Consider the following 24,742-nt stretch of genomic DNA (forward strand, 5'->3'; position numbering starts at 1 on the left):
TACATAGAAAGGGCAGCAATATAGATGGCTGTGGGTTCACTATTTGGCAAACAACAGGTCATTGTTGCCCTTTCTACGTATGTGTTATAACTGATTATTAATGATTTATAAGGCATTTACAACCTAATTAGTTACCATTAATAAACGAATTGTAAACCATTTATAAACCCTTAATAAAGGTAGTCTTATTTAAAGTGGTACCTTATTCAGTAAACAAAACATGTTAAACAAACCAGAATATGTTGAGGACAGATCTGCACACTCTTGGTATTTTAATCTCAGTGTCTTCATGAGGGAGAGTCACCTGGAATAGTTTTCTCAGCGTCTTGAAGGAAGGAGTTCCTGGAGGTGCTGAACAATAGTTGCTGCTTTTCCTTCACGCTGTGAAGCTCCAGCTCATCCCAATTAAATCACCTCAAATCACCATCTCAGATCATCAGGTTTAGATCAGGTGATTGTGGAGGATAAATAGTTTCATCTGTGTCCCTTAATTGTTTCATGTCTTTAATATTAATCTACAATGTAGAAAATTAATACAATAAAGAAAAACATTGAATGAGAAGGTGTCCAAACCTTTGACTGGTAATGTATGAAGAACAATAATGTTTTGATAACTTAATAGGAAAAAATGTCAAAGAAGGTTGCATTATCTGATTCACATTCCACTTACACTGTTGGTCCGCTTGGCCTCCAGCCGTTTAGGCTCACCAATATGACCTCTGCTTATGCAATGAGGGGCTGCATTCTTGAGAACCAGTTAAGAAAGAGCTTGGTGGTCTCTTGACTTCTGCAATGTTATTCTCTATGGATCCTGTGGGTCACAGGGGTCACCTGATCATTTAAAACTCTGGACAATGCACCCATGCTCTCAGTTCACCTACCCAACCCTACTTTAATAACCCTATGTAACCCTTGTGCATAGCTGTGTTCAGTATTGCTTCTTATCCAGCACTACATGTGGTGTCAGCCAATGTGTAGTGTTGTTTAAAATCTCAACATTTTATTCCCAATATAGTTTAATATTAAACACCCATAATGCATAGGAAAATGTATTGTACATACGATATACACTATCATTTCCAATGTTTACCATGATCAAAGCAGCACAAATAAAGAGGGTTTGTTGTTTGGTTGTTCTCTAGTCGGTGTAAAAAGAAAAATTGTGGGGGGAGCAAAGAGTGGTCCAGCAGTCTAAAGCACTGCCACTGTGATCGTGAGATTGCTGGTTCGAATCCTGGGCATGCAGCTTGCCATCAGCTGCCAGAGCCCCGAGTTGGCCTTGCTCTCTCTGGGTGGGTAGATGGTGCTCTTTCCCCTCATCACTCCAAAAGGTGATGTCAATAAGCACAAGACTGCGTCTGTGAGCTGATGTATTAGAACCGAGTTGCTGCGCTTTCCTCCGAGTGCGCTGTGATGCTACTCAGCAATGCTGCATCAACAGCCGTTTAAAAAGAGGTGGTGGCTGACTTCACATGTATTGGAGGAGGCATGCGCTAGTCTTCACCCTCCTGGTGTTATGGCATCACTAGTGATAGGGGATATGCAGCTGAATTGGTAGGACAAATTCCTCTACTTTAAGTTGGACCCACTGCAACTAAACAGCTCAAGTGGTTCCGGTAGAGTTGAAAAAATAGCTAATCGAACAGGACTCTCTGGAGCTTATTAACGTAGAATTAATGTATCTATTGGCACCATGCCCTATGCCAGCCCCCAGCATTTTGCTATAGAGCAGTGAAACTGTGTTCTCTAGAATAATGGAGCTCCATCTAGTACGTTTGGGATTAGTTGAGTAATTTTGAGTTTTCAAACGCTCTAGCAGCCGAATGCAATCAAATTCTCTTACTATTGCTTCATGCAAAGTCTTGCCCTGAGAATGTGTGTTTTAGTTTACTTGATTCCAGAAGAAGAAGTGAATGACAATCGAATTTACAACATTCTATAAAACTTCTTACACAATTAGTGTCCCAATTTATACGTTCAGCCTCTTCCTGTGCTGAACTTAATAACTGCCTCAAAATGTGCAATTGTACATGCCCTTGTGTATTTCTTTAAACTCGACGCAAGTGAAAAGCTTCAGCAGTCCTTCATTTCTGTCCAAGGCTGAATGCTGCATCCAGGAGAGATAGATTTGGAACCGTCTGCAAAGCATTTCCAATAACAACAAATAAAAAGACAATACTATATTTATTTTACATATGAATCTAATATTTATTAAAAGCAAACAAGAGATGCAATCATAAAAAAAATAAAAAACAGATTGTGTTTCAGACAATAACATACAAAAACAAGCATTCTACACTCATTCTACACTGTCCATTTAATCAGCTAAAGCTTCAGACAGTGTATTACAACCTGTATTAAACAGGTAAAAACTACAACATATTATCTACTGGCAGTGGAAAGAGTTCAAATTGAAAGTTTCTGTTTCTACAAAGATTTTAAAAAGTTGGAAAATCTACTGTCAGTCTAATATGAAGACTGAAAAGCTCCCAGTAGGTCCTCTTCCATCTTTAAATACATTATATGGACACAAGTATTGGGACTCACCTCTTAAATTCAGGTATTTCAGGTATTAAATTCAGGGGCTGACTCCCCTTCAGCTCAAATATAAAAAGGCAAAAAAAGTGTGATGTATGGGTTTAGGGGTGGGGAAGGAGGGATAGCTGATTGGCTGAGCTGCAGCAGCAGCAGTGTGCCTCTATTAGCAGTGAGAGCAGATGATTGGACATCATAAGGGGGCAGTATTATTGATTATACTGTAATACTATAGTACAGTTGAACCAGAGAGGGTGCAGCAGAGGTGGAAATTTCCACAATAAAAGCGATTTTTAAAGGTTAGGAAATGTTTATACACATTTTAAGCAGGACTGTTATGTTTCATTAATTCAAAAGGAACACGTTTCAGCTATTAATGGGAAAAAAATATGGTTTAGTGGCTCTTTAAGTTCCATTGCCACAGGAGTAGAGTGCTATGTTCAGACTGCAAGCCTAAACCAGTTTTTTGGCATACCTACACCGCATCCAGATAGATTTATGATATGGCCTGTCTTTACAGCCAGACACCATATTAGATGTGGTTTGAAATGAGATAACAATCAGTTTTGTAAAGACGCGCCTCTGGCTAGATGCTCTAATCAGATTTCAATGTGTCTTTTGCATCACTTTTAACACAACAGTGACCTCATCAGATCTAGAGTGACGGAAGTTTGGGAATCCGAGAATAGCAGCAAAGGTTACCACAGCAACACATGCAGATACACACCTGGATTTAAGTAAGTAAATGATGTGGGGTTGATGCTGCAGTTGGTCTGCAGGTTAAGGTTCAGCAGCAGTATGTGCTGAAAGAATGAGGTCAGCTGACTACCTGAATATACTGAATATAGACCAGGTTATTCCATCAATGGATTTTTTCTTCCCCGTTGACACGGCCATATACCCATAAGATGACAATACCAGGATTAATCATGGGTCTGGAATTGTGAAAGAGTGATTCAGGGAGAATGAGATCCTCATTTTCACACATGGATTGAGAGAGAGTTCACCACAGAGTCCAGATCTTAACCTCATTGAGAATCTTTGGGATGTGCTGGAGAAGACTTTGAGCAGTGGTCAGACTCTACCATCATCAATGCTGCTGCAAGATCTTGGTAAAAAATTAATTAATTAATGCAACACTGGATTGAAGTAAATCTTGTGACATTGCAGAAGCTTGTTAAAACAATGCCACAGTGAATGTGAGCTGCAATCAAAGCTGAAGGCGGCCCAACAAAATATTAGAGTGTGTGTCCTTTCTTTAGGCCAGGAAGTGTATGTTTGTGATGTCAAGACAGGCAAATCCGATCTTTTGTTAGATCTGATTTGGGGAAACAAATCATATTTGGCGGCAGTCTGAACATAGCCTGTGAAATCAAGACCACTAGCCATGCAGTCTGGCTTTTTAAACATTAGAGAAAGAATGGATAGTTGTAAAGAGCTCACAGAACTCCAGTGTGGTACTGTAAGAAGATGGCACCACTCCAAAAAGTCATCAACTGATAAAATTTCCTCCCTCCTAGATATTCCATCATCAGGTAAAGTTACAAAGTGTTCAACCCTCACGCTGATCAATAACTGCAGAGCTCTACACCTGCTGTTAGAACTGCAAAGGGGGACCGACTCCACACTAACGACTGCAGGTTTAGAATGGGAGGTCTTTAAAAATCTGGTGCAGGTGTAATACATAGATTTCCCAATACTTTTGTTCGCATAGAGTATCTGACATTAATCTGTAACACCTCTTACATCAATCCAGCTCTTTTTTCAATTATGTCCTGGAATGAAAAAGGAACTAACAGAGATCAACACAATCAATAATCTATAAACAATCTATGAACAGACCCAGGTCTAGATACAAAAGGCAGTGGTGAAATAGGAGGAAGCTCCAATCCAAGAAAAACGCCATTGTGATATGATCTTAAATAACCCCCTCCCCACCCCATCATTTGATCACGTTTCAGCAGTAAAAAAGGAAGAAGGTATCCAACGAAACTTCTTTATGCTCTTCACACCAAGCAAAAGAGCTTATTATATAATTATGAGTTTAGTGGAAGACGCCTCGAGGGGTGAGCCGAACTGGTTAGGCTGGCGTAAGCAACAGCTGGGAATGAATGTATGAATGCGTGAGAACATAGGACCATACATACCAGCCAATGGATGTCATTCTCCATTATCATTACCCTACATTATTACCATGTGAACAGAAAAATTAATTATTTACAACACTGGAGGTAATAAGCTAATGGTGTGTTTTATTAGCTAAAAAAAAGAAATATATATATTGCCTTGCTTACAGTATCAAAATATAATCACAATACATTGTTTCGTAAACCCTGTATTGTGATACATATTGACATATTGTCCAGCATTGTAAGCATCCAGACATCCACCCCAATTAGAGTATTCATCTACTAACGAAATGGGCAAAACATATCCACAAAGTAGCTGCTAGAGTATCAAATAAATAGTTTTTAAAAAGCCCTAAAAATCTGGCCATGGCTGAATAACATGCCTTTTTTACAGAGAGCTTTAGTAAATTCTCAGTGATGAGCCCAGCAGCTGTTTTAGACTGTTTAAAGTATCACTCTGTATTATTTTGTTTCTAAACTGAAAGCAGAAGCATTTCTGAGTTTAGAAGGGACAAAAGATTGTGTTTAATGGTACCAGTGTGCTAAAACGATTATCCCTGACAAGCCTGATATATTCATTCTGAAAACTGGGGTGTCTGGTCACTTTTCGCGGGAGTTCTTCTGTCCACGTCACGCGTCTTTACGTACTTACGTCACACGTACAGCCTCTAAAAGAGGATCTGGCTCAGTTTTACTGAACACGAGCAGCTGGTGGAGCAATGGAGACTTCAGAAGGGGAAACTCAGAGCTCAGCAGCTCATTTACTCATAGTAAAACCAAAGTATGTAGTTGAAGTGAAATTTCTGACTGAGCGCGCTCTCTCTCTCCAACTGAACATAACCTGGAATCAGATTCATCCACTCTGAAAGGAGACCACATCAAACCCGCCCAGTTTAAAATGATTCTTCCGCATGCCCGGTGCAATTACCCATTCTCACCAGAGAGGGCTCTAAATCCCCAAACTATATTATTCACATTAAAAAGATTGTTAGATCAGCCAATAATAAACATTAGATTTAGTCAGAAAAATCAGATTTGGGCTACTTCTCACCTGCTGTGTGATAATAGCCATAGTGAATTTGTTTTTGGTGGTATTTCTTGGTGTTTAAATTGCTCAGCAATCTGGTTCCAGGGTCAGAATATGCCTTAACTCATCATTCATCAACTCATGAACTCATGAGCTGATCCGTGATTCTGGGAAGGATGGACACGATTCTTCATGTTACTGTGCTCTTTTGTGCATGAATGTCAATTACACACTGCAGACTGTTTAAACAAATATCAGATATGATTCACAATAAAAAGATTGTATGAACAGCCAAAATTAAACGTCAGATTTGGGCCACTTTTTTAATTGCTTAATGAAAGTAGCCATAATGAATCTGGTGGCATTTTAGGTGCTTAAACTGCTCAACAATCTGGTTCCAGGGTCAGAATACCTACAGACAGATAGAGGGTGGAATGCTTAAGATGTTTGGAATGTGGAGAAAACAGAGGCTGACCTGAACTGCCTGCTTATTATAGACGAGGTCACGAAAGACAAGCTTCATCACGCTCCAGAAAACCAAAACAAGACAACAGCACGGCTAAACTACGATCGTTTGGAGGCTAACCTCAGAACATGTTTTCTACCAGAACCAATGTGCAAGATATGAAACCTCTGAACTGTGACCTAAATGGATCACTGCTTTTTAATTAGTATTGTGCTATACTATGTATCGTTCAAGCATAACATTATGACCACTTCCTTGTTTATAAATTCATTGTCCATTTATTTCAGTTGCACTGAGAATATAGGAGCACTTTGTAGTTCTATAATTACAAACTGTGTTTCTGTATCTGTTTCTGTGTACACTTTATTATCCTTCTTTTAACCAGTTTTTTCTTCAATAGTCAGGACACTACACCGAACAGCTATTATTATTTGGATGGTGGGTCATTCTCAGCACTGCAGTGATTAGCACTGATTAGCATGGTGGTGGTGTACGAGGTGTTAGAGTGTGTTGTGCTGGCATGAATGTATCAGACACAGCAGTGCTGCTGTAGGTTTTATTTCTAATTTTTCCCATTTTCTCCCCAATTTACATGGCCAATTACCCAACCCCACTCATTACGACTCCACCTATCACTAGTGATGCCCCAACACACCAGGAGGGCGAAGACTAGCACATGCTTCCTCCGATACATGTGAAGTCAGCCACCGCTTCTTTTCAAGCTGCTGCTGATGCAGCACTGCCAAGCAGCATCACAGTGCACTCGGAGGAAAGCGCAGCGGCTCAGCTCTGATTCATCAGCTCACAGACGCCCTGTGCTGTGTACATCACCCTAGAAGTGATGTGGGGGAGAGAGCGCCATCTACCCACCCGGAGGAAGCAGTTCCAATTGTGCTCCCTCTGAGCGCCGGCAGCTTGATGGCAAAGCTGCATGAGCTGGGGTTCAAACCTGTGACCTCCCACTGCCCTTTGGACCACTCAGCACCACTTGTGGGAGGTTTTAAACACCTCAGTCTTTGGGTGTAGAAACAAGGAGGTAGTCATAATGTTATGCTTTATCTGTCAATAGTGACCTCTCTGGTGAGAATGTGTAACTGCACAGAGCATACTGAAGAGTACTTTTAATGCAGGTTAAAGTAAATAAATTATTGTGTGAATGTGTTTAAGCATATCCTTTTGTTCATTTAGTTTAATAATGAAAAACTACTGTAAAAAGCAATTCTGCATTCTGGTTCATGGTTCATGTGAGAGTTGTGGGACAGTGTTAACAGTCCTCTTAAGATCACATTCTAATCCCACTATACAATTTGCAAACCTGAAGAAGATTGACAATGTAATAAAAAGCATAAACATACATAGGGATCCATTTGTGTCACAGCCCTGCTCTCAGATCACCCACTAACTTTCCATGTAAATCACACACTCACGCTTTACTAGTAAAATGCATTGCAGTTTAAAGAATTACAAGCTGATTTTAATAAAAGAGGGCTGATTAAAATAATTGTTCAACAGTAATTACAAAAATAAAAGCAGTGAAACAAAAGACAGAAGGTGGGCTCCACTCTCAACAACACACCTGGATAATGCACTTTCATAGACAATGAGCTCTAATAGCTGCTACACACTACACCCGCCCACACACAGCATTCTAGCAGCAACGTACTGTATGTAATCGTACGTAATCGTATGCAATTGTGCATAATAGATGCTCCCTGAATTAAAAACACAGCAGCCAGATTTTACAGGCTGCCAACAGTGGCATCTGAAAATCTGGCATTAATTGATTGACATAAGGCACGATTTTGACTTTATAAAGGTGGTTGGTTCATTTCCACTGTTCCCATTTGTAGTCCACTAGTCGTACGAAGACACACACAAACACAAACACACACACAAACACTCTCTTTCTTTCTTTCTTTCTTTCTTTCTTTCTTTCTCTCTTTCTCTCTTTCTCTCTCTCTTTCTCTCTCTCTTTCTCTCTTTCTCTGTCTCTCTCTCTCTCTGTCTCTCTCTGTCTCTCTCTGTCTCTCTCTGTCTCTCTCTCTCTCTGTCTCTCTCTCTGTCTCTCTCTCTGTCTCTCTCTCTCTCTCTCTCTCTCTCTCTCTCTCTCTGTCTCTTTCACTCTCTTTCACTCTCTTTCACTCTCACACAACCTCCCAGAGGTAATGAAGTGGCAGGACCGGTGGGGCTCACACGCAGGGGTACTTGGCCCATGTGGGCAGGACACCTGTCTCATTGGCGATGGCCCAGTAGCGCTCTCTCAGGATAAAGGCTCCTGCTTTGGGCTGCCTCTGACGCGTGAACATGCCCTTTTTGTTCCCCACCACACGAGTGATGGCTGGAGAAAAAGAGAGAAAGAGAGAGTGAGAGAATTACAGATTAGATTCATCCTAATTGTTTAGAAGCAATGACTAAACAAATAAGCTTTTATTTCACAGTCTAAGATCATTTAGTGGGGTCTTTTAGACCCAATCACAACTCACACTTACAACCTAGAACCTGTTTTTACATTAGCTATAGCTCCACATTATCTCTCTGAGTCTGTGCACATGTTTTTGTTCTGTTTTTTTGGTTGTACAGTCTGGGTCGACCAGAGGTGGATGGGTTCCTCTTACTGAGTCTTGGTTCCTTTTAGTATGAGAGATTCTGTCAACAACAAATTGTACTTTTATTAAGTTTTCAACATTGAGAGACTATCAATAACAAACTGTGCTTTCCTAAGGTTTTCAACTGACTCACTCTCTAACCCCCTATTCCCCATTACACTCCTAATCTCCCACATACCTCTCCTTTGTTAAACATAAGTTGACAGAGACATCCCCTAAGGTCACCATCTCTATTGTTCTTGATCACACCCCTGCTGTGTTCAAAGCAGTGTCTACTAGGGGTGTCACGATTCTCTAAATCATTGATTCGATTTTATTTCCAATTTTAGGGTCACGTTTCGATTCGATTCTCAATTTTCTTTTTTCTTTTTGCAGCAGAGAGGCCTATGCCAGTTTTAGATTAGTCTATGGTCAGTCATTGGTTTGATTTACAACATTGGTCAAATTTACAACATCTTATTGTGCACTATAAAAACACAATGTGAAACATAACAAAATAAATAATAAAAAATACAGGAACAGTCATGTACAAAATAATAGAACAATTAGAGCTTTAACAAACTGAACTCTATCCTACTATAACAGTTAAACATGAAAAATAAGACTCTGAGAATGACAAGTTTTTTTTCTTTAACAAAGATGTATTATTAACTTTATCTGAGAGAAAGATGCTCCTTAAGGTACCAAAACTATTAACATATTTGAGGCTAGACAAAACACTGTAATTTTTATATTTTTAAGTTTTTCTTTAAGAAGATGAGAATGTCCACATTCTCTGGAGAAAAGACTGCTCTTTGACTCCTCTTTTTGACTTTGAGGCTCGAGACCATGACACAATTTCAATCGATTTTGATGAAATATCAAAATTGTGACACCCCTAGTGTCTACTGTATGTAAAGTCCTACTGAAACGTCAGACAGACCAGTCAGACAGGGAATTCAGATTGACTAGTGAGACGGACAGAGAGAAACAACCAACTAAGCTGTGCCCGTGTAGATTTTCTGTCTGCACGAGAATAAACTCAAGTTAACTCTCAAGCTCTCAAGTCTCCTGACTCCTGAGGCTGACTTCTAATTCCTGAAGGCCGAATTTCTAACAAAGCTGCATTTCTATTTTGGCACTATCACTGTGGTGTTTACACAAAAAAGGTTTGGAACTGTATATCTGTTAAGCGCCTTTTTTTTTAACAACGTTCATTGTAAAGCACAATATAATATATAAATAAAACTACATTTAAATTAATTGACTTTTAGACAGTAGCCCTTTTCATTCTGTGGTGTCCTGACCATTAAGGAAAGAACAGGTTGAAAGGAAGACAATAATAAAAGTATGCAGAGAAACAAATACAGTACTACAGTCTGTAAATATAACTACAGATTGTTCTTACTGTATTCTACAGTGCACCGTTAATATAAGGTGCACTATCAACTAACATATATTTTCTGGTCTATTTTATAGGCGCATTTTAAGCGACAATAGTAAGAAACAAGGGTGTCGCCATGTTTTCCTTCCCTATTAGGGAAGCACCTAAGTAAACAAAATTGTAATTCTTGAAAAAAAAGACATTTTCTTTGGTACCACTTTAAAATAAGACTACCTTTATAAAGGGTTTATAAATGGTTTACAATTAGTTTATTAATGGTTACTAATTAGGTTGTAAATGCCTTAAAAATCATTAATAATCAGTTATAACACATACGTAGAAAGGGCAACAATATAGATGGCTGTGGGTTCACTATTTGGCAAACAGCAGGTCTTTGTTGCCCTTTCTATGTATGTGTTATAACTGATTATTAATGATTTTTAAGGCATTTACAACCTAATCAGTAACTATTAATAAACTAATTGTAAACCATTTATAAACCCTTTATAAAGGTAGTCTTATTTTAAAGTGGTACCTTTTCTTTTATCGTCAAACGAGCGCTGGATGTTAATCTACACAGATTTCTCTCCTATAAACTGTTTATTTGTGTGAGTAAAGCATTTCCGTTTATTTACAGTGAGCTTAGCTTGCCAATATTTTCAACAGTGTAGTTAGCAGCAGCACTAGTCGTAGCTAGTAGCGCTTAATGCTAGTAAATGCCGCATGACAGCGCTACACGGAGGAACCCTGAGTTTTCCGGTAACCCAGCTAGCGGTTAATCCCACGTAGCTTGTTTTAACACTGTAAACACACAGACTACAGTCTGATATACTCACCTCTGAACGGCGAAAGAGCTAGCACTGCGGTTAGCGGCTAATACTAATACTGTTTCAGCTTCGGTGCTGGACAAACTTCACTGAAACTCCTGTATAAAGCTGTACTTCAGCGGAGGGCTTTACTGCTCCTTAATACCTGACTGGTAGAATTCATACATAAAGCGCACCAGATTATAAGGCGCACTGTCGATTTTGGGGAAAATTAAAGGATTTTAATTGTGCATAATAGTGCGAAAAATACATATGCTCAGTAGAGCTAAATAATAATAATAATAATAATAATAATAATAATGATGATGGGTATAAAAACAAGGAGTCATAATGCTGTTATGCTTAATCTGTGTTAATACTGACCCTGAGCGGTCATGAAGTCAGCAAAGTTCCAGATCAGCTCTCCCACCACAAACTCCCTCCTCTTCTGGTCAAACACTTTGTGATAATTCAGCAGGACTCTCTTCTGATACTCCTCAGTGAACATCATTGGTGGATCCTGTGTGAAAGCAAAGAGCTGTGTGTTATTTATCATGCCAACAAAGTTTTATATTATTACAGACAATAGTCTTAAACTTGAGGGACATCACTGTATGCTCTGCACTGGGATGGCATGCATGGTTCTGAATCATGGTATTGGTGTGGATGGAGCTTCATCAAGACAGATTAAGCAGTTCTGCTGCTCAACAAACTTTAAAGACAAAAAGTGATGTAAAGTTGAGATGTAAATTATGTTGCAGTATTATATTCTTGGAATTAATAAGAAAAAATGTTTCATCGTATCATCAAGAAAATCGTTATTTCAAAAATATGTATTAAACACTTCCTCTTCTTCATCAACATGTGTCATCACCAGTTGCATAAACACACGAGTGGTTGAGCCATGCTAAAATCTCTGTATGCACAAAAAGGGAGTTAAAAAAGTGATTTTAATAATGATTTAATTAGGAATAACCACAGAATATTGTTGTAATTAATACAATTATTTTTGTATAATTCCTGCATGCTAATTACATTTATTTTTTTTATTTGCATTTGAATATTATTATTAAACACTTAAGTTTTAAGAAAAACAAGTATGACTAATCGTGATTAATCACAGATTATTGTTGCGATTAATCCAATACATTTTCGTAATCGATTGACACCACTAATAAAACATATTAAATCAATAAGTCATTCTAAAAGTGTAATCTACTTACATAATGCAGTCCGGGCACAGCATCAGCTCCGTACTCGCTCTGTATTATAGGTTTTTGGTACTTTCCGTACCAGTTATCAAACTGTGTGTTGAGCTGGATGGGGATGACCTCCAGGTGGCCGGGGTCATGGTACCAGGAGAAGTAGCTGTTCACACAGATCACGTCTACATACGGAGCCTGTGAAAGAAAAAGTTAGGAAAGAGAATGTTAAACCATTTTTCAATATCTCTTTGTGCCCTTAATATTAAAGGGGCTGTTTTTGTCACTGTGCCTTTAAGGAAACTACAAATTCAATTATCTCTGTTTGGACTGGTTTTCCCGTATTGTGTCATGTAGCTTGCCATCAGCTGCCAGAGCCCTGAGAGTGCACAATTAGCCTTGCTCTCTCTGGGTGGGTAGATGACAGTCTCTCCCCTCATCACACCTAGGGTGATGTTGATCAGCACAAGGCATCTGTGAGCTCATGTATCAGAACTGAGTTGCTGCGCGAGTTGTTGCTGCTCCGAGCGTGCTTTGTTGCTACTCAGCAATGCTGCATCAGCAGCAGTTCAAAAAGAGCCGTTGGTTGGCATGTATCACAGAAGGCATGTGCTAGTCTTCACCCTCCTGATGTTGTGGCATCACTAGTACAGCTGCAACTAATGATTGTTTTGGTAGTCAACTAATCTGATGATTATTTTTCCGATTACTCGATTAGTCAAGGATTGTTTCTGCCATGTCCTAGATAGATAGATAGATAGATAGATAGATAGATAGATAGATAGATAGATAGATAGATAGATAGATAGATAGATAGATAGATAGATAGATAGATAGATAGATAGATAGATAGATAGATAGATAGATAGATAGATAGACAGACAGACAGACAGACAGACAGACAGACAGACAGACAGACAGACAGACAGACAGACAGACAGACAGAGACAGATAGATAGATAGATAGATAGATAGATAGATAGATAGATAGATAGATAGATAGATAAAGAAAAAGAAAAAAAACAGACAAAGAGGATAGATAGATAGATAGATAGATAGATAGATAGATAGATAGATAGATAGATAGATAGATAGATAGATAGATAGATAGATAGATAGATAGATAGATAGAAAAAGAAAGAAAAAAACAGACATAAAGAAAGAAAAAAACAGACATAAAGAAAGAAAAAAACAGACATAAAGAAAGAAAAAAACAGACATAAAGAAAGAAAAAAACAGACATAAAGAAAGAAAAAAACAGACATAAAGAAAGAAAAAAACAGACATAAAGAGGATAGATAGATAGATAGATAGATAGATAGATAGATAGATAGATAGATAGATAGATAGAAAAAGAAAGAAAAAAACAGACATAAAGAAAGAAAAAAACAGACATAAAGAAAGAAAAAAACAGACATAAAGAAAGAAAAAAACAGACATAAAGAAAGAAAAAAACAGACATAAAGAAAGAAAAAAACAGACATAAAGAAAGAAAAAAACAGACATAAAGAAAGAAAAAAACAGACATAAAGAGGATAGATAGATAGATAGATAGATAGATAGATAGATAGATAGATAGATAGATAGATAGATAGATAGATAGATAGATAGATAGATAGATAAAGAAAAAGAAAAAAAACAGACAAAGAGGATAGATAGATAGATAGATAGATAGATAGATAGATAGATAGATAGATAGATAGATAGATAGATAGATAGATAGATAGATAGATAGATAGATAGAAAAAGAAAGAAAAAAACAGACATAAAGAAAGAAAAAAACAGACATAAAGAAAGAAAAAAACAGACATAAAGAAAGAAAAAAACAGACATAAAGAAAGAAAAAAACAGACATAAAGAAAGAAAAAAACAGACATAAAGAAAGAAAAAAACAGACATAAAGAAAGAAAAAAACAGACATAAAGAGGATAGATAGATAGATAGATAGATAGATAGATAGATAGATAGATAGATAGATAGATAGATAGATAGATATAGATAGATATAGATAGATATAGATAGATAGATAGAGACCATTGTTGTTCAGCTGTATAGAGGTCCTATACAAAAATGGTTCTTCCTCTACCAGGATGTGAACTAAACCCTAAAACCGGCTTTATAAAAAGCAGTTTAAACATAGTTATCTGCCGACTGAATAAAATGCACTCTGATTAAATATTTATTTTCAGATATAGTATAACCCAAACAAGGCTAAAGCCCTTCATTTCAGCACAGCCAAATCAATATGCTTATCGCTCTCTGTGAGTTCCACAGTGAATTCCTGGCATAGCCTGTGAGGGTACTCATAGTTAAGTTCTGGCATTTGATTCAAAAAGCCACCTAGTGGAAGTGGATGTGGTTAATTATTTTATACAAGTTTAATGTCTGTAGTTTACTTTTTTTTAGTTTTGCATTTTGGCTATGTAGTTAATGCAGGTGGGCAATGGCAATTGCTAAAGTCTAAATTGATTTTAAACAGATCTTGGACATGCAGCTCTATAGGTTTGGAGGTAACACAGAAATGTGGCTTAATCATTATAATATATATCATAATAGAGAATGATGAAAGACTCACCCCTAGATCCCTGGCGTAGTTACTGGCTGTAATGTAGGTCACAGGCCGAGTTGAATCCAGAGACTTTGTGTGAGCCACGAGTTGCCTGGAAATTAAAATCACGAGTCAGGTTCACCGTGGGGCAATACAAAGACACTCGGCTAAGCCTAGACTAGCTCAGAGCTAAGAATGATTTAAAAAAAAAAAAAAGAACAAAACCTTGAGAAAGATATAGTTTATTTTCTAAAGCAAATTTTTAACTAATCAGATAGAAAAGTTATGTAAATACAAACACTGATTAAAATGAAGGGAACTGGTGCCGCATGTGCCAACATCCCAGCTGCTTAGTATAATACGGAAATCAGCCTGAGCAACATGTTGTTGGCACATGTTGGGACATAATATGGGAATTGGCCTGAGCTGCATGACACAGTGTCATGCTGAGCAGCATCACACTAAACGTGATGGAAGACGTGGGGAAGAAATACCAACAAGCAACCCATGATAGAGCCCAAGACAACTTGGGATCTGAACCAGGGATCCTTGGGTCATAGTAACAGTGCCTTAGTCATCTAGTAATGAACTGTGCTCCTCTGGTATACTCTTTAAAAAAGTAGAGCATCCACCTGGTATTAGATCACTTATTAAGCTGTTCCTCATGCTTGGACCGGGTCACGAACTGACACCTAAAACTGGTCATTCCAAATAATACACATGTTTGCAGTGATCACGCTAAATCTGAGCCCTAATTGAGCCTTAGTCGTTATGCTAATGAGGTCTGAAGGGCTGCTCACGTGTGCTGTATCCATGTAAGACAAGATTCCGGTGCTGGTGGCCTGAGACTGTGCTGGCATTTGAGCCCCACCTGTTTAGTGTCGTGTGTGAATGAAGAGGCTAGAGGTGTGTCACTCTTACCTGAATGCATTCCTACAGTCACTCATGCTGAACAGGTTTAGGCCACACACACACACACACACACACACACACACCTACAGCTGACATTTAACAGTCCCAAAACAATATCTTTACATTTAAGATGACAAGCCATAGGTCAAGGGATATTTAAAAAAAAAAAAAAAATACAGTAGCCTACCAGGAAAAGTCACAGGAGTAAAGTCGTAATGTTACAAGTAAAAAAAAGTAGATTAATTACTTGGGCTGCAAGTTTAGGAAGCTCGGAGGGAAAGGAGCATTTTCCGCTCATGATCTGTTACAGGACTGCTGTGATAATCATCAGTTATCTACATTTATAACCTTTTTAAGATTTTGCAAGGCGTCGTTTCTGGTAGCCTAGCTTATATTGTGTTTCAGCTTTAGAACCCCCACCGCAAGATGCTGAGGCAGAAGAGCACACGTTGCTTCGCAGAGGCAGAGTAAATAATTAAAATAAATAAATAAATATGTAAATAAATAAATAAATAAATAAATAAGTACAACTTTTTTAGCAGGAGCTCACAATTGCTTGGTTTTGGGTATTAATTTATTGATATGAAACGTGTTATCTAGTCTTTAATCTAGCGTGTACGACCAGAAAAAGTAATTAAATACAGCTTATTCACATCCAACTGCAGATGAACTGTTAAGAGCTCATAATGGTCTATTGCAATCATTCGTCTCTAATGCAGAAAATTTTAGATTAACCCAAAAGAGCCCACTGTTATGTATGAGTCACACCTTAAAAGTGTGTAAAAGCTGTGTAAAAGTTCCTTTCAGCACTCTCTCCTTTACTTTAATTCATGAAATTGCTAAGAGGCATATACCTGCTGAACATCCTGAAAGCAGGATAGTGTGTAAATCTGTTTTTGATCATTTTTACCTTATTTACAGAATGTAGTGCTGGGTCACTGCTGGAGATAAAACAAGCTCCTTTAAAAAGCATTTCAACCATTTAGCACTTAAATCCTGTAATTAAATATTTGATTTAAATTGATTTTGACTTGATTTCTAGAACAAAAGGTTATATTTGTGTTATACTATATTTATAATATTATACAAGTTATGAAATTGTTGTATTATTTGTGTTACATCAAAATTTGTACCTTAAAATATTATACATAATATAATACAGTCACGTGCCCATGATTTCAAAATGCAACTGAAAAATGAATTGAAAAAATAAATAAATAAATAAATAAATAAATGTATCTGATTGAATTTTGAGCTTCAGAAATGGATCTGGGCTAAGCAATGGTTTAATAAACAGAGCCATGACACTAAGATCTGGCTAAATATTGACACAAAGCATCAGCACAAGCAAGCAGTGTCCAAGATCTGACATTGTACTGCCCTCTGCAGTCCACATCCTGGATTAGCATTGGTACATAACATATTAAAAATCATTTGTGCTCAAAATAAAGATTAATTCTGGGTTTAATAATTCAGACACTAACTTATGAAACCTAAATTTCCTCTAAGCATGCGTATCAAGTAATTTGAAGGTGTTTTGTACGTTCAATCTACCACAGTGCTTATCAACCCTAATTCTAAAGTACCACTGCATTTTGTAATGTTCTCCCTGATCTAGGACACCAACCTAAACAAATTAAATTGGTGTGTGGTTAAAAAAAAGTATTGGGTTGAAATACAAAAGGATCAGCAGCTGTGCTAAATTGATAAAAATTTTGTAGAATTTATCGATAGCATATCCCCTTCCTGACACAATCAGTCGTAACATTTCTCTATACATATGCATGAGCCATGTATGTGCGGGGATGTACAAGTTAGAGGGGTTATAGAGTATTATAGAGTATTATTATATTAGTATAATCCCTGGTCCAGAAAGATATAGGTTAGATACACACCTGTAGGATTTTTTCCCTAATATTTGTATGATTGGATATGTCTATAAAAATCTATAAATAAAGTGCTTAAAAATGATTAAGGGCTTTAAGGGGTCTAGGGAAGTATTATCACTATGATTTAAGGATCCTCAGGTCGAAACCCTGATCATGCTGCTTCAACATCAGCAGTCGGACTCAGAGAGAGCAAGAGAGAGCGAGAGAGAGAGAAAGGGAGAGAGAGAGAGGGAGAGGGATAGTGAATGGTGAGGGATGGTGAGGGATGAGGGAGAGGGGGAGGGGGAGAAAAAGAGGGAGAGAGAGAGAGAGATATTTAATATTTTTCATATCAATATTATTTAATCTCTTCTTGTTTAAGTTGTTTTATTAGATTTTCTTTTTTCATTGTGTTTATATTTGTGTATTGTTTGTCTGCTTTGGCAACAGTGTACCTTGTGACAGTCATGCCAATAAAGCTTTATTGAACTTGAACTTGAACTTGAGAGAGAGAGAAAGGGAGAGGGAGAGAGAGGGAGATGGTGAGGGATGAGGGAGAGAGATAAAGAGAGAGAGAGAGAGAGAGAGAGAGAGAGAGAAAGGGAGAGGGAGAGAGAGAGGGAGAGGGAGAGAGATGGTGAATGGTGAGGGATGAGGGAGAGAGGGTGAGAGAGAGAGAGAAAGAGAGGGAGAGAGAGAGAGAGAGAGAGAGAGAAGGGGAGAGGGAGAGAGAGAGGGAGATGGTGAATGGTGAGGGATAAGGAAGAGGGGGAGAGAGAGAGAGAGAAAGAGAGGGAGAGAGAGAGAGAGAGAGAGAGAGAGAGAAAGAAGGGGAGAGGGAGATGGTGAATGGTGAGGGATGAGGGAGAAGGAGAGAGATAGAGAGAGAGAGAGAGAGAGAGAGAGAGAGAGAGAGAGAGAGAGAGAAAGGGAGAGGGAGAGGAGAGGGAGGGAGAGAGAGAGCACAGTTGGCATTGCTCTCCCTCTTCATTACACGCATTGTGATATTGGCTGGCACAGCCATCTGTTAGCTGATGCATCAGAGCTGGGTCACTGCACTTTCCTGTGAGTGCACTGTCTACCTGATGATGAGTCTTTAAATGTGCTAGTTTTCACCATACTAGTGTTGGGGCCAGTCCTCAAAGAGTGTATGAGGTAATTGGTCTTCCAAATGGGATAAAATTAGAAATAATATTTAAAAAAGATGATCATACTTGAAATAAAAGGCTGCTGGAGGCATCTCAGACGCTGGCTCATTGGCCACAGACCACATGACGACAGAGGGGTGGTTCTTATCCCGCCTCACCAGCTCCTCCATTACAATCAGATGATGAGCCAGAGAGGCATTCTCAAAGCTGCGTCTAAAGAGAGACAAACCAGACAAATCAACAGACGTGTGATTTATGATCAATTAAACAAAGAGAGCCAACAATTAGATGCTAATCTTTAAGAGATTTAACATTAGATGAATATCTTAACCACTATGTACTGGAGCAATAGATATATCTACACTACATGTCCAAATATTCCTGGACACTAGGGGTGGGCGATATGGCCCTAAAATAATATCACAATATATCACAATATTTTTGTATTTTTGTGATAACGATACGTTTGGTGGTATGACAAAACACTGAATTTAAAAAAATATCAAGAATGCACTACTGCAACAAAATGAAAATTAGGTTTTATTATTGCATATGACATGATAGGGCACACCCCTAACAATTATAACTTTATCAGATTTGTAACAGAAGTCAATGATCCAGAATGTCATGATACTAATAATAATGCACTCCATAATATCTCCATATATCCTGGATTAAGTAAAATAAATTATACTGGATAAATATAATCTGCTTCTAGTAGATATAAAATAGGAAATGAGAACAGTGTGATTTTTTTCTTTTGCTAAAAACAGTACAAAAGTATTACCCTAGTGTAATAATTAGGGGTGGGTGATATAGGGGTGATATTAAAAAATGTTGGCGATATTATTGCATATGATACAATATGGCACACCCCTAATGGACATAATACAATAATCAAACTTGGGATTATAAATAAAAGTACCAAAATGCAAGCCATGCACTAGATTTAAACATGCTAAATTAAAGTATAATCTACCTAAAGACAGTGTGTAAATCTTACATGTCTTTGATGCCAACTCCTGGACTCTCATCTATGACCACAATGCCATGACGGTCGGCCATCTGCAGGATCTCCTCAGCGTATGGGTAATGACTGGTGCGGAATGAATTGGCGCCCATCCATTTCATCAGGTTAAAGTCTTTCACGATAAGAGGCCAGTCGAAACCCTTACCTCGAATCTACGGATATTACAAAACACAATGTGCTAAAATAAACCTCAAGTGTATTTACCGTATGAGGTGCTATTAGGGCTTTGGGAGATGGGTTTTAAAGATCTTTCAAGGCAAATTAAGACCTTTTTTTGTTAAGTAAAACAATTTTAAGAATTTCCAAAAGTGTACACACAGTTTGGACACACCTCATCAATCCATGTTTTTATTTATTCATTTTTTTCTACATTGTAAATGAATACTGAAGTAATCCAGACTATGAAGGAACACATAAGGAATCATGTAGTAATTTAAAAGTGTTAAACTAACCAAAATACTCTGTGAAGAAGCTTTAAGGTGCTCTTATCTGTTGTGCTGTTAACTTGTGGTTTCTGAGGCTGTTAACTCTTGACAAACTTATCCTGTGCAACAGAGATAATTCTTGCTCTTCCTTTCCTGGGGATTTCCTGATGAGAGCCAGTTTCATCATAGCATTTTTGTACTTGAGAATACTTTTAAAATTCTTGATATTTTTCGGACTGACTGATGTTCATTCCTAAAGTATTTTTACTTTACTTAGTTGAGTAGTTCTTGCCATAATATTTATTATAACATTACTCAAATAGAGCTATTCACTGTATACCTGTAACTCTACCCCTTTACAACTTTACAACTGATGCTCTCAAACAGATTAACAGGCAAGAAACTTAAGTAATTGACTCTTGATGGGTTCAGCACAGCTGTTAACTGAAAGCCTGAATTCCAGGTGACTCTACCTCATAAAGCTGACTGAGAAAATCCAGCCAAGATGTGCAAAGCTGTCTCCATCTACGCAAGAGGTACTTTAAATAATCTAGAATATAAAACATATGCTGGTTTGCTTAACACTTTTTTGAGTATTAAATAATTTCATATGTTTTCCTTCATATATTGAATAATCTTAGTATTAATCTGCATAAAACAATACAGATTTTTTTTTATTTATATACTAAAAGTATATGCATTTGTAATGTTGAGACCCATTACACCCACATACGAGCTGCTTTGCTGCCCTCTAGTGGTACTCACGTCTGCATCCTCATGCTTGTTGACCCCGTGGAAGTAGAAAGGCTTATTGTTGATGAGGAACTTGTTGGTGGTGACCTTTGCAGTGCGAATGCCCACCGGCAGTATGTACACATCAGTCTCCCCACTCTCTGCAGTGAGCTGAACCTAAAATAAAATCAGAGTACATGTGGAAATGAAGAATACAGAATTGAACAGTATTTGAACCACAGAGCCCTTATTATATTGGAACTTCACTTTTTTTTATTTCAAATTTTTCCCATTTTCTCCCCAATTTACACAGCCAATTACCCAACCCACTTATTAGGACCCCGCTATCACTAGTAATGCCCCAACACACCAGGAGGGCGAAGACTAGCACATGCCTCTTCCGATACATGTGAAGTCTGCCACCGCTTCTTTTCCAGCTGCTGTGATGCTGCTCGGAGGAAAGCGCAGCGACTTGGTTCCGATACATCAGCTCACAGACGTCCTGTGCTGTAGACATCACTTAGGAGTGATGTGGGGAGAGAGCGCCATCTACCCACCCAGAGGGAGCAGGGCCAATTTTGCTCCCTCTGAGCGCCGGCAGCTTGATGGTAAAGCTGCATGAGCGGGGGTTCCAACCTGCGACCTCCCGCTCATAGTGGCAGCACTTTAGACAGTGTCTTAGATACAGACTTTTAAACCCCTTACAACCCAAAGCACACCTCCACTCAGCCCTGATTTATTCTCTATTACCTCCATCGAGTACAGGTAGCCCGCATTTTCATGCATCAGGTAGGGCCACCACAGGTTCACGTCCGGCACCTTTAGAACCCCAGAGATTCCATTAGCTGTGGCGACACATCGTCCATCCTTACTCGAGAGAGAGACCTTCACCGCGGGCTTAGAAGTGCTCACCACTGATACATTGTAAAATACAAAACCTACAAAAAACAGTAAAACACACACTTCAGTCCATGATTGCTCAATGTTTTCATTAAATCACATTTAATTAACCATGTCCCACGTTCCCCTAATATAACAATGATTAAAAAAAGCATCATCACTAACCAGTACTGTCAGAGAAGTTAGTGTTGACAGTGATGTCATCAATGTAAGCTTTTGGCGTTGTGTAGAGCAGGACAGATCGGTGTATTCCCGCATAGTTGAAGAAATCAAAGTTGTAGTTTTGAATGAAGTAGCCTGAAGGGTACCTGTTTACCATGAGAAAAAAAAGATTAAAAGAAAGCAGGTTATTAACGTGGGTATTCACCATTAACATTCCTTCCTTTTATTGTACATTATCAAATATTTATAAATAAAAATCACACCTCACACACTATTATTCCATTTCATTACATTACATTACAATATAACATTACATTACATTTGGCAGACGCTTTTGTCCAAAGCGACTTACAGTAATGATGTACATTTAGTAATAGAAGTAGTAACAGGGTCTAAAGGAGGTCAAATGGGAATAGTGGGATAGAGGAGGACAGGAAATGAGGTTAGAAGTAGTTTGTTAGAGGTGTTAGAAGAGTACTAGAAGAGCACTATCTTCAGGAGTTTCTTAAAAATAGCATGGCATGCTCCTGATCTGGTCATGGAAGGCACCAGGCACTATTGGTATTTTCCTCATGAGTATGATTAATGCATTTCTGAACACAAATGAACTAGTAGCAGCAGCAGACATTTCACCTGTTTAATATACTTTATCTTCTAAACTATTAAGGATTTGCTATTAAAGAAAATCATAACATGAAGCAGATGCATTAAGATGGATGTCTTCTTATGTAAAGGACCAGCAAAACGTTTGGACACACCTCTTCTCATTTAAAGACTATATTAAAGCTATACAGAAACACACGCTTAATAACAAAAAAGTTTTAAGCAAACCAGAACATGTTTTATACTTTAGATTTTTCTCCACATTTAGCTTTGAGCACACATTTGCACACTATTGATATTTTCATGAGTATGATTAATCAGGGAAGTTCTCATTGTCTGGAAAGTGAAAGTCTGCAGTGATTTCCTGCATTAGCTGAGAGTAACGCTGAGTATGATTAATGAGCTACTCATAAGAATTAGGCAGAAATGCTTTCTCTGCCCTGGCCGTCCACTGGGTCAGACCAGAGATTTCTCATGTAGCTAAAACGGCCCTAAACCACCAATTTTGATACAGAACTGAGCAAGATTTTTTTCTCATGTGTTCTTGAATTCAGGCTTGTTTGTCAGACTCTCTCTCTTTCTCCCTTGCTTCTTCTCTCTAACCTATGTACTGTATGCACATTCATGGTATGGTAGGTGTCTTCATGAGGTAGACATTCCATATTTCATGTGTTTCCAATAATGGTTTGGATGTCTTTAATTTTAAAATATAAATGTTTTAAATAAATAAAAGAAAAATAAATAAAAAATAATACACACAGAGAAAATGTGTTGTTGACAAGACAAAATATAATTATGCATGTACAGATGACCCACACAATGTAAGTGTATTGTTTATTGTTCATATATTGTTTAGCATTTATAACAATAGTATACATGTTGGAAAGACCGTTCCTATAGGTCTACCTACTCTGGGAGGGGCCTCAAGTGCTGAGTCACAGTTCAATGGAGTTTTTTTGGCCAGGGAGAGAGAAGTACAAGCTGTGTGTGTCTGTTCCTCCATGTTTTACCCCCTTTGTGTGCGAAGTATGCGTCCTTGACTTGAAACCATACTTTTCATACTTTACAAGCTCTGTATTCCACTCAGCCTGTGTGCAAGTAAAGTGCTGCTGTGTAACACACCTGAGGTGTCAGTACAATTAATCCTTAATCACCACTAACACCAGTGTTCTGACCGACACTCCGAAGGAGGACAAATCATATAGAGCCAGCCTTATTATACAGTCCATTTAACTTACCTCTATCGAACAATACATTAGGGGTGTTCCGGTACATTAGTCCACAGTATGGAACGGATATTATTCACTTTTATTTTGAACAAGATTTAAATGAATATGATTATTCATGTTGTTGCATAATCTATTATGACACCAGAACTCAAAACTTGTTGGGGGGAAAGACAAGCCAGGGCAGAATTAGGCTGCAGGATGTGCTGGTTGTTTGCAGACTTCAGTGTTCAAACAATGGAACTGTATTCACTTAGATCCAGTGTTGGGCACGTTACTTTGAAAAAGTAATTAGTTATAGTTACTAGTTACTTCTCCAAAAAAGTAACTGAGTTACTAACGGAGTTACTTTACTATAAAAGTAACTAGTTACCAGTAAAAGTAACTATTGCGTCACTTGCCCCTTAAAAAAATGAACAAAAGAAAATAAATTATGTAATTACTATTATTATTAGAAAAATAACAAACGAAAATAAACCCAAAATGTTAACAAAAATATAATCTAACGAATTTTAAAAAATAAGAAACGAAAAACTCCACATGACCAAAGAAAATTACTAAGACTTGTAATACTGAAAAAAAACCCGGAAAAAACAAATACGCGTCTGGGGATAAAAATTAAACAAACCAAAACACACTCAAAGGAAAAACGTATAAATAAACAAAAAAGAATGGACAAAAACAACAATCCATTAAAAAAACTCATTTAAAACAATCACAGGCTTTCTGACAGAATAATGAAAGTTTTGGTTAGTTTCAGTTTCAAATCATGAAAACAGCTCACCAAAACCTCAACCTATCCTTTATATTTGACAATATTTGATTAACTTACAGGTCCTTATTTATTTTTATTGAACTGAACTGAGTTTATTTTTTATAGCCTCGCGCTGAATTCAGCTCCGCGCTGCTAAAGAGAGAGAGAAAGAGAGAGAGAGGCGCAGCGCATTTTGTCTGATGTCTCTTGATTAATTATCAGTACATTTGTTGGCTTTAGTGAATTTAATAACATATTTAACTACACTTGTCCGACCTTATTTATTAAAACGCTTTTTTT

At 37.8% G+C, this 24,742-nt stretch overlaps 1 protein-coding gene across 1 annotated transcript in view; it reads right to left on the reverse strand.

Annotated features, from left to right (window-relative positions):
- Positions 1 to 2,183: 2,183 nt before the first annotated feature.
- gusb (glucuronidase, beta) overlaps positions 2,184 to 24,742 on the reverse strand; it is a 30,922-nt gene continuing 8,363 nt past the window's right edge. Inside the window, exons 4-12 of the mRNA XM_007255810.4 lie at positions 21,863 to 22,005; positions 21,548 to 21,735; positions 20,831 to 20,974; positions 19,614 to 19,792; positions 18,677 to 18,823; positions 14,710 to 14,794; positions 12,156 to 12,332; positions 11,317 to 11,452; positions 2,184 to 8,495 (exon numbers count right to left, since the gene is read on the reverse strand). Of these exons, the coding sequence (XP_007255872.2) occupies positions 8,347 to 8,495; positions 11,317 to 11,452; positions 12,156 to 12,332; positions 14,710 to 14,794; positions 18,677 to 18,823; positions 19,614 to 19,792; positions 20,831 to 20,974; positions 21,548 to 21,735; positions 21,863 to 22,005 (1,348 nt within the window). The 3' untranslated portion in view covers positions 2,184 to 8,346. The remainder of the gene's footprint in view (positions 8,496 to 11,316; positions 11,453 to 12,155; positions 12,333 to 14,709; positions 14,795 to 18,676; positions 18,824 to 19,613; positions 19,793 to 20,830; positions 20,975 to 21,547; positions 21,736 to 21,862; positions 22,006 to 24,742) is intronic.

This window comes from Astyanax mexicanus, chromosome 1, assembly GCF_023375975.1.
Source record: "Astyanax mexicanus isolate ESR-SI-001 chromosome 1, AstMex3_surface, whole genome shotgun sequence".
In the NCBI taxonomy this organism is placed as follows: Eukaryota; Metazoa; Chordata; class Actinopteri; order Characiformes; family Acestrorhamphidae; genus Astyanax; species Astyanax mexicanus.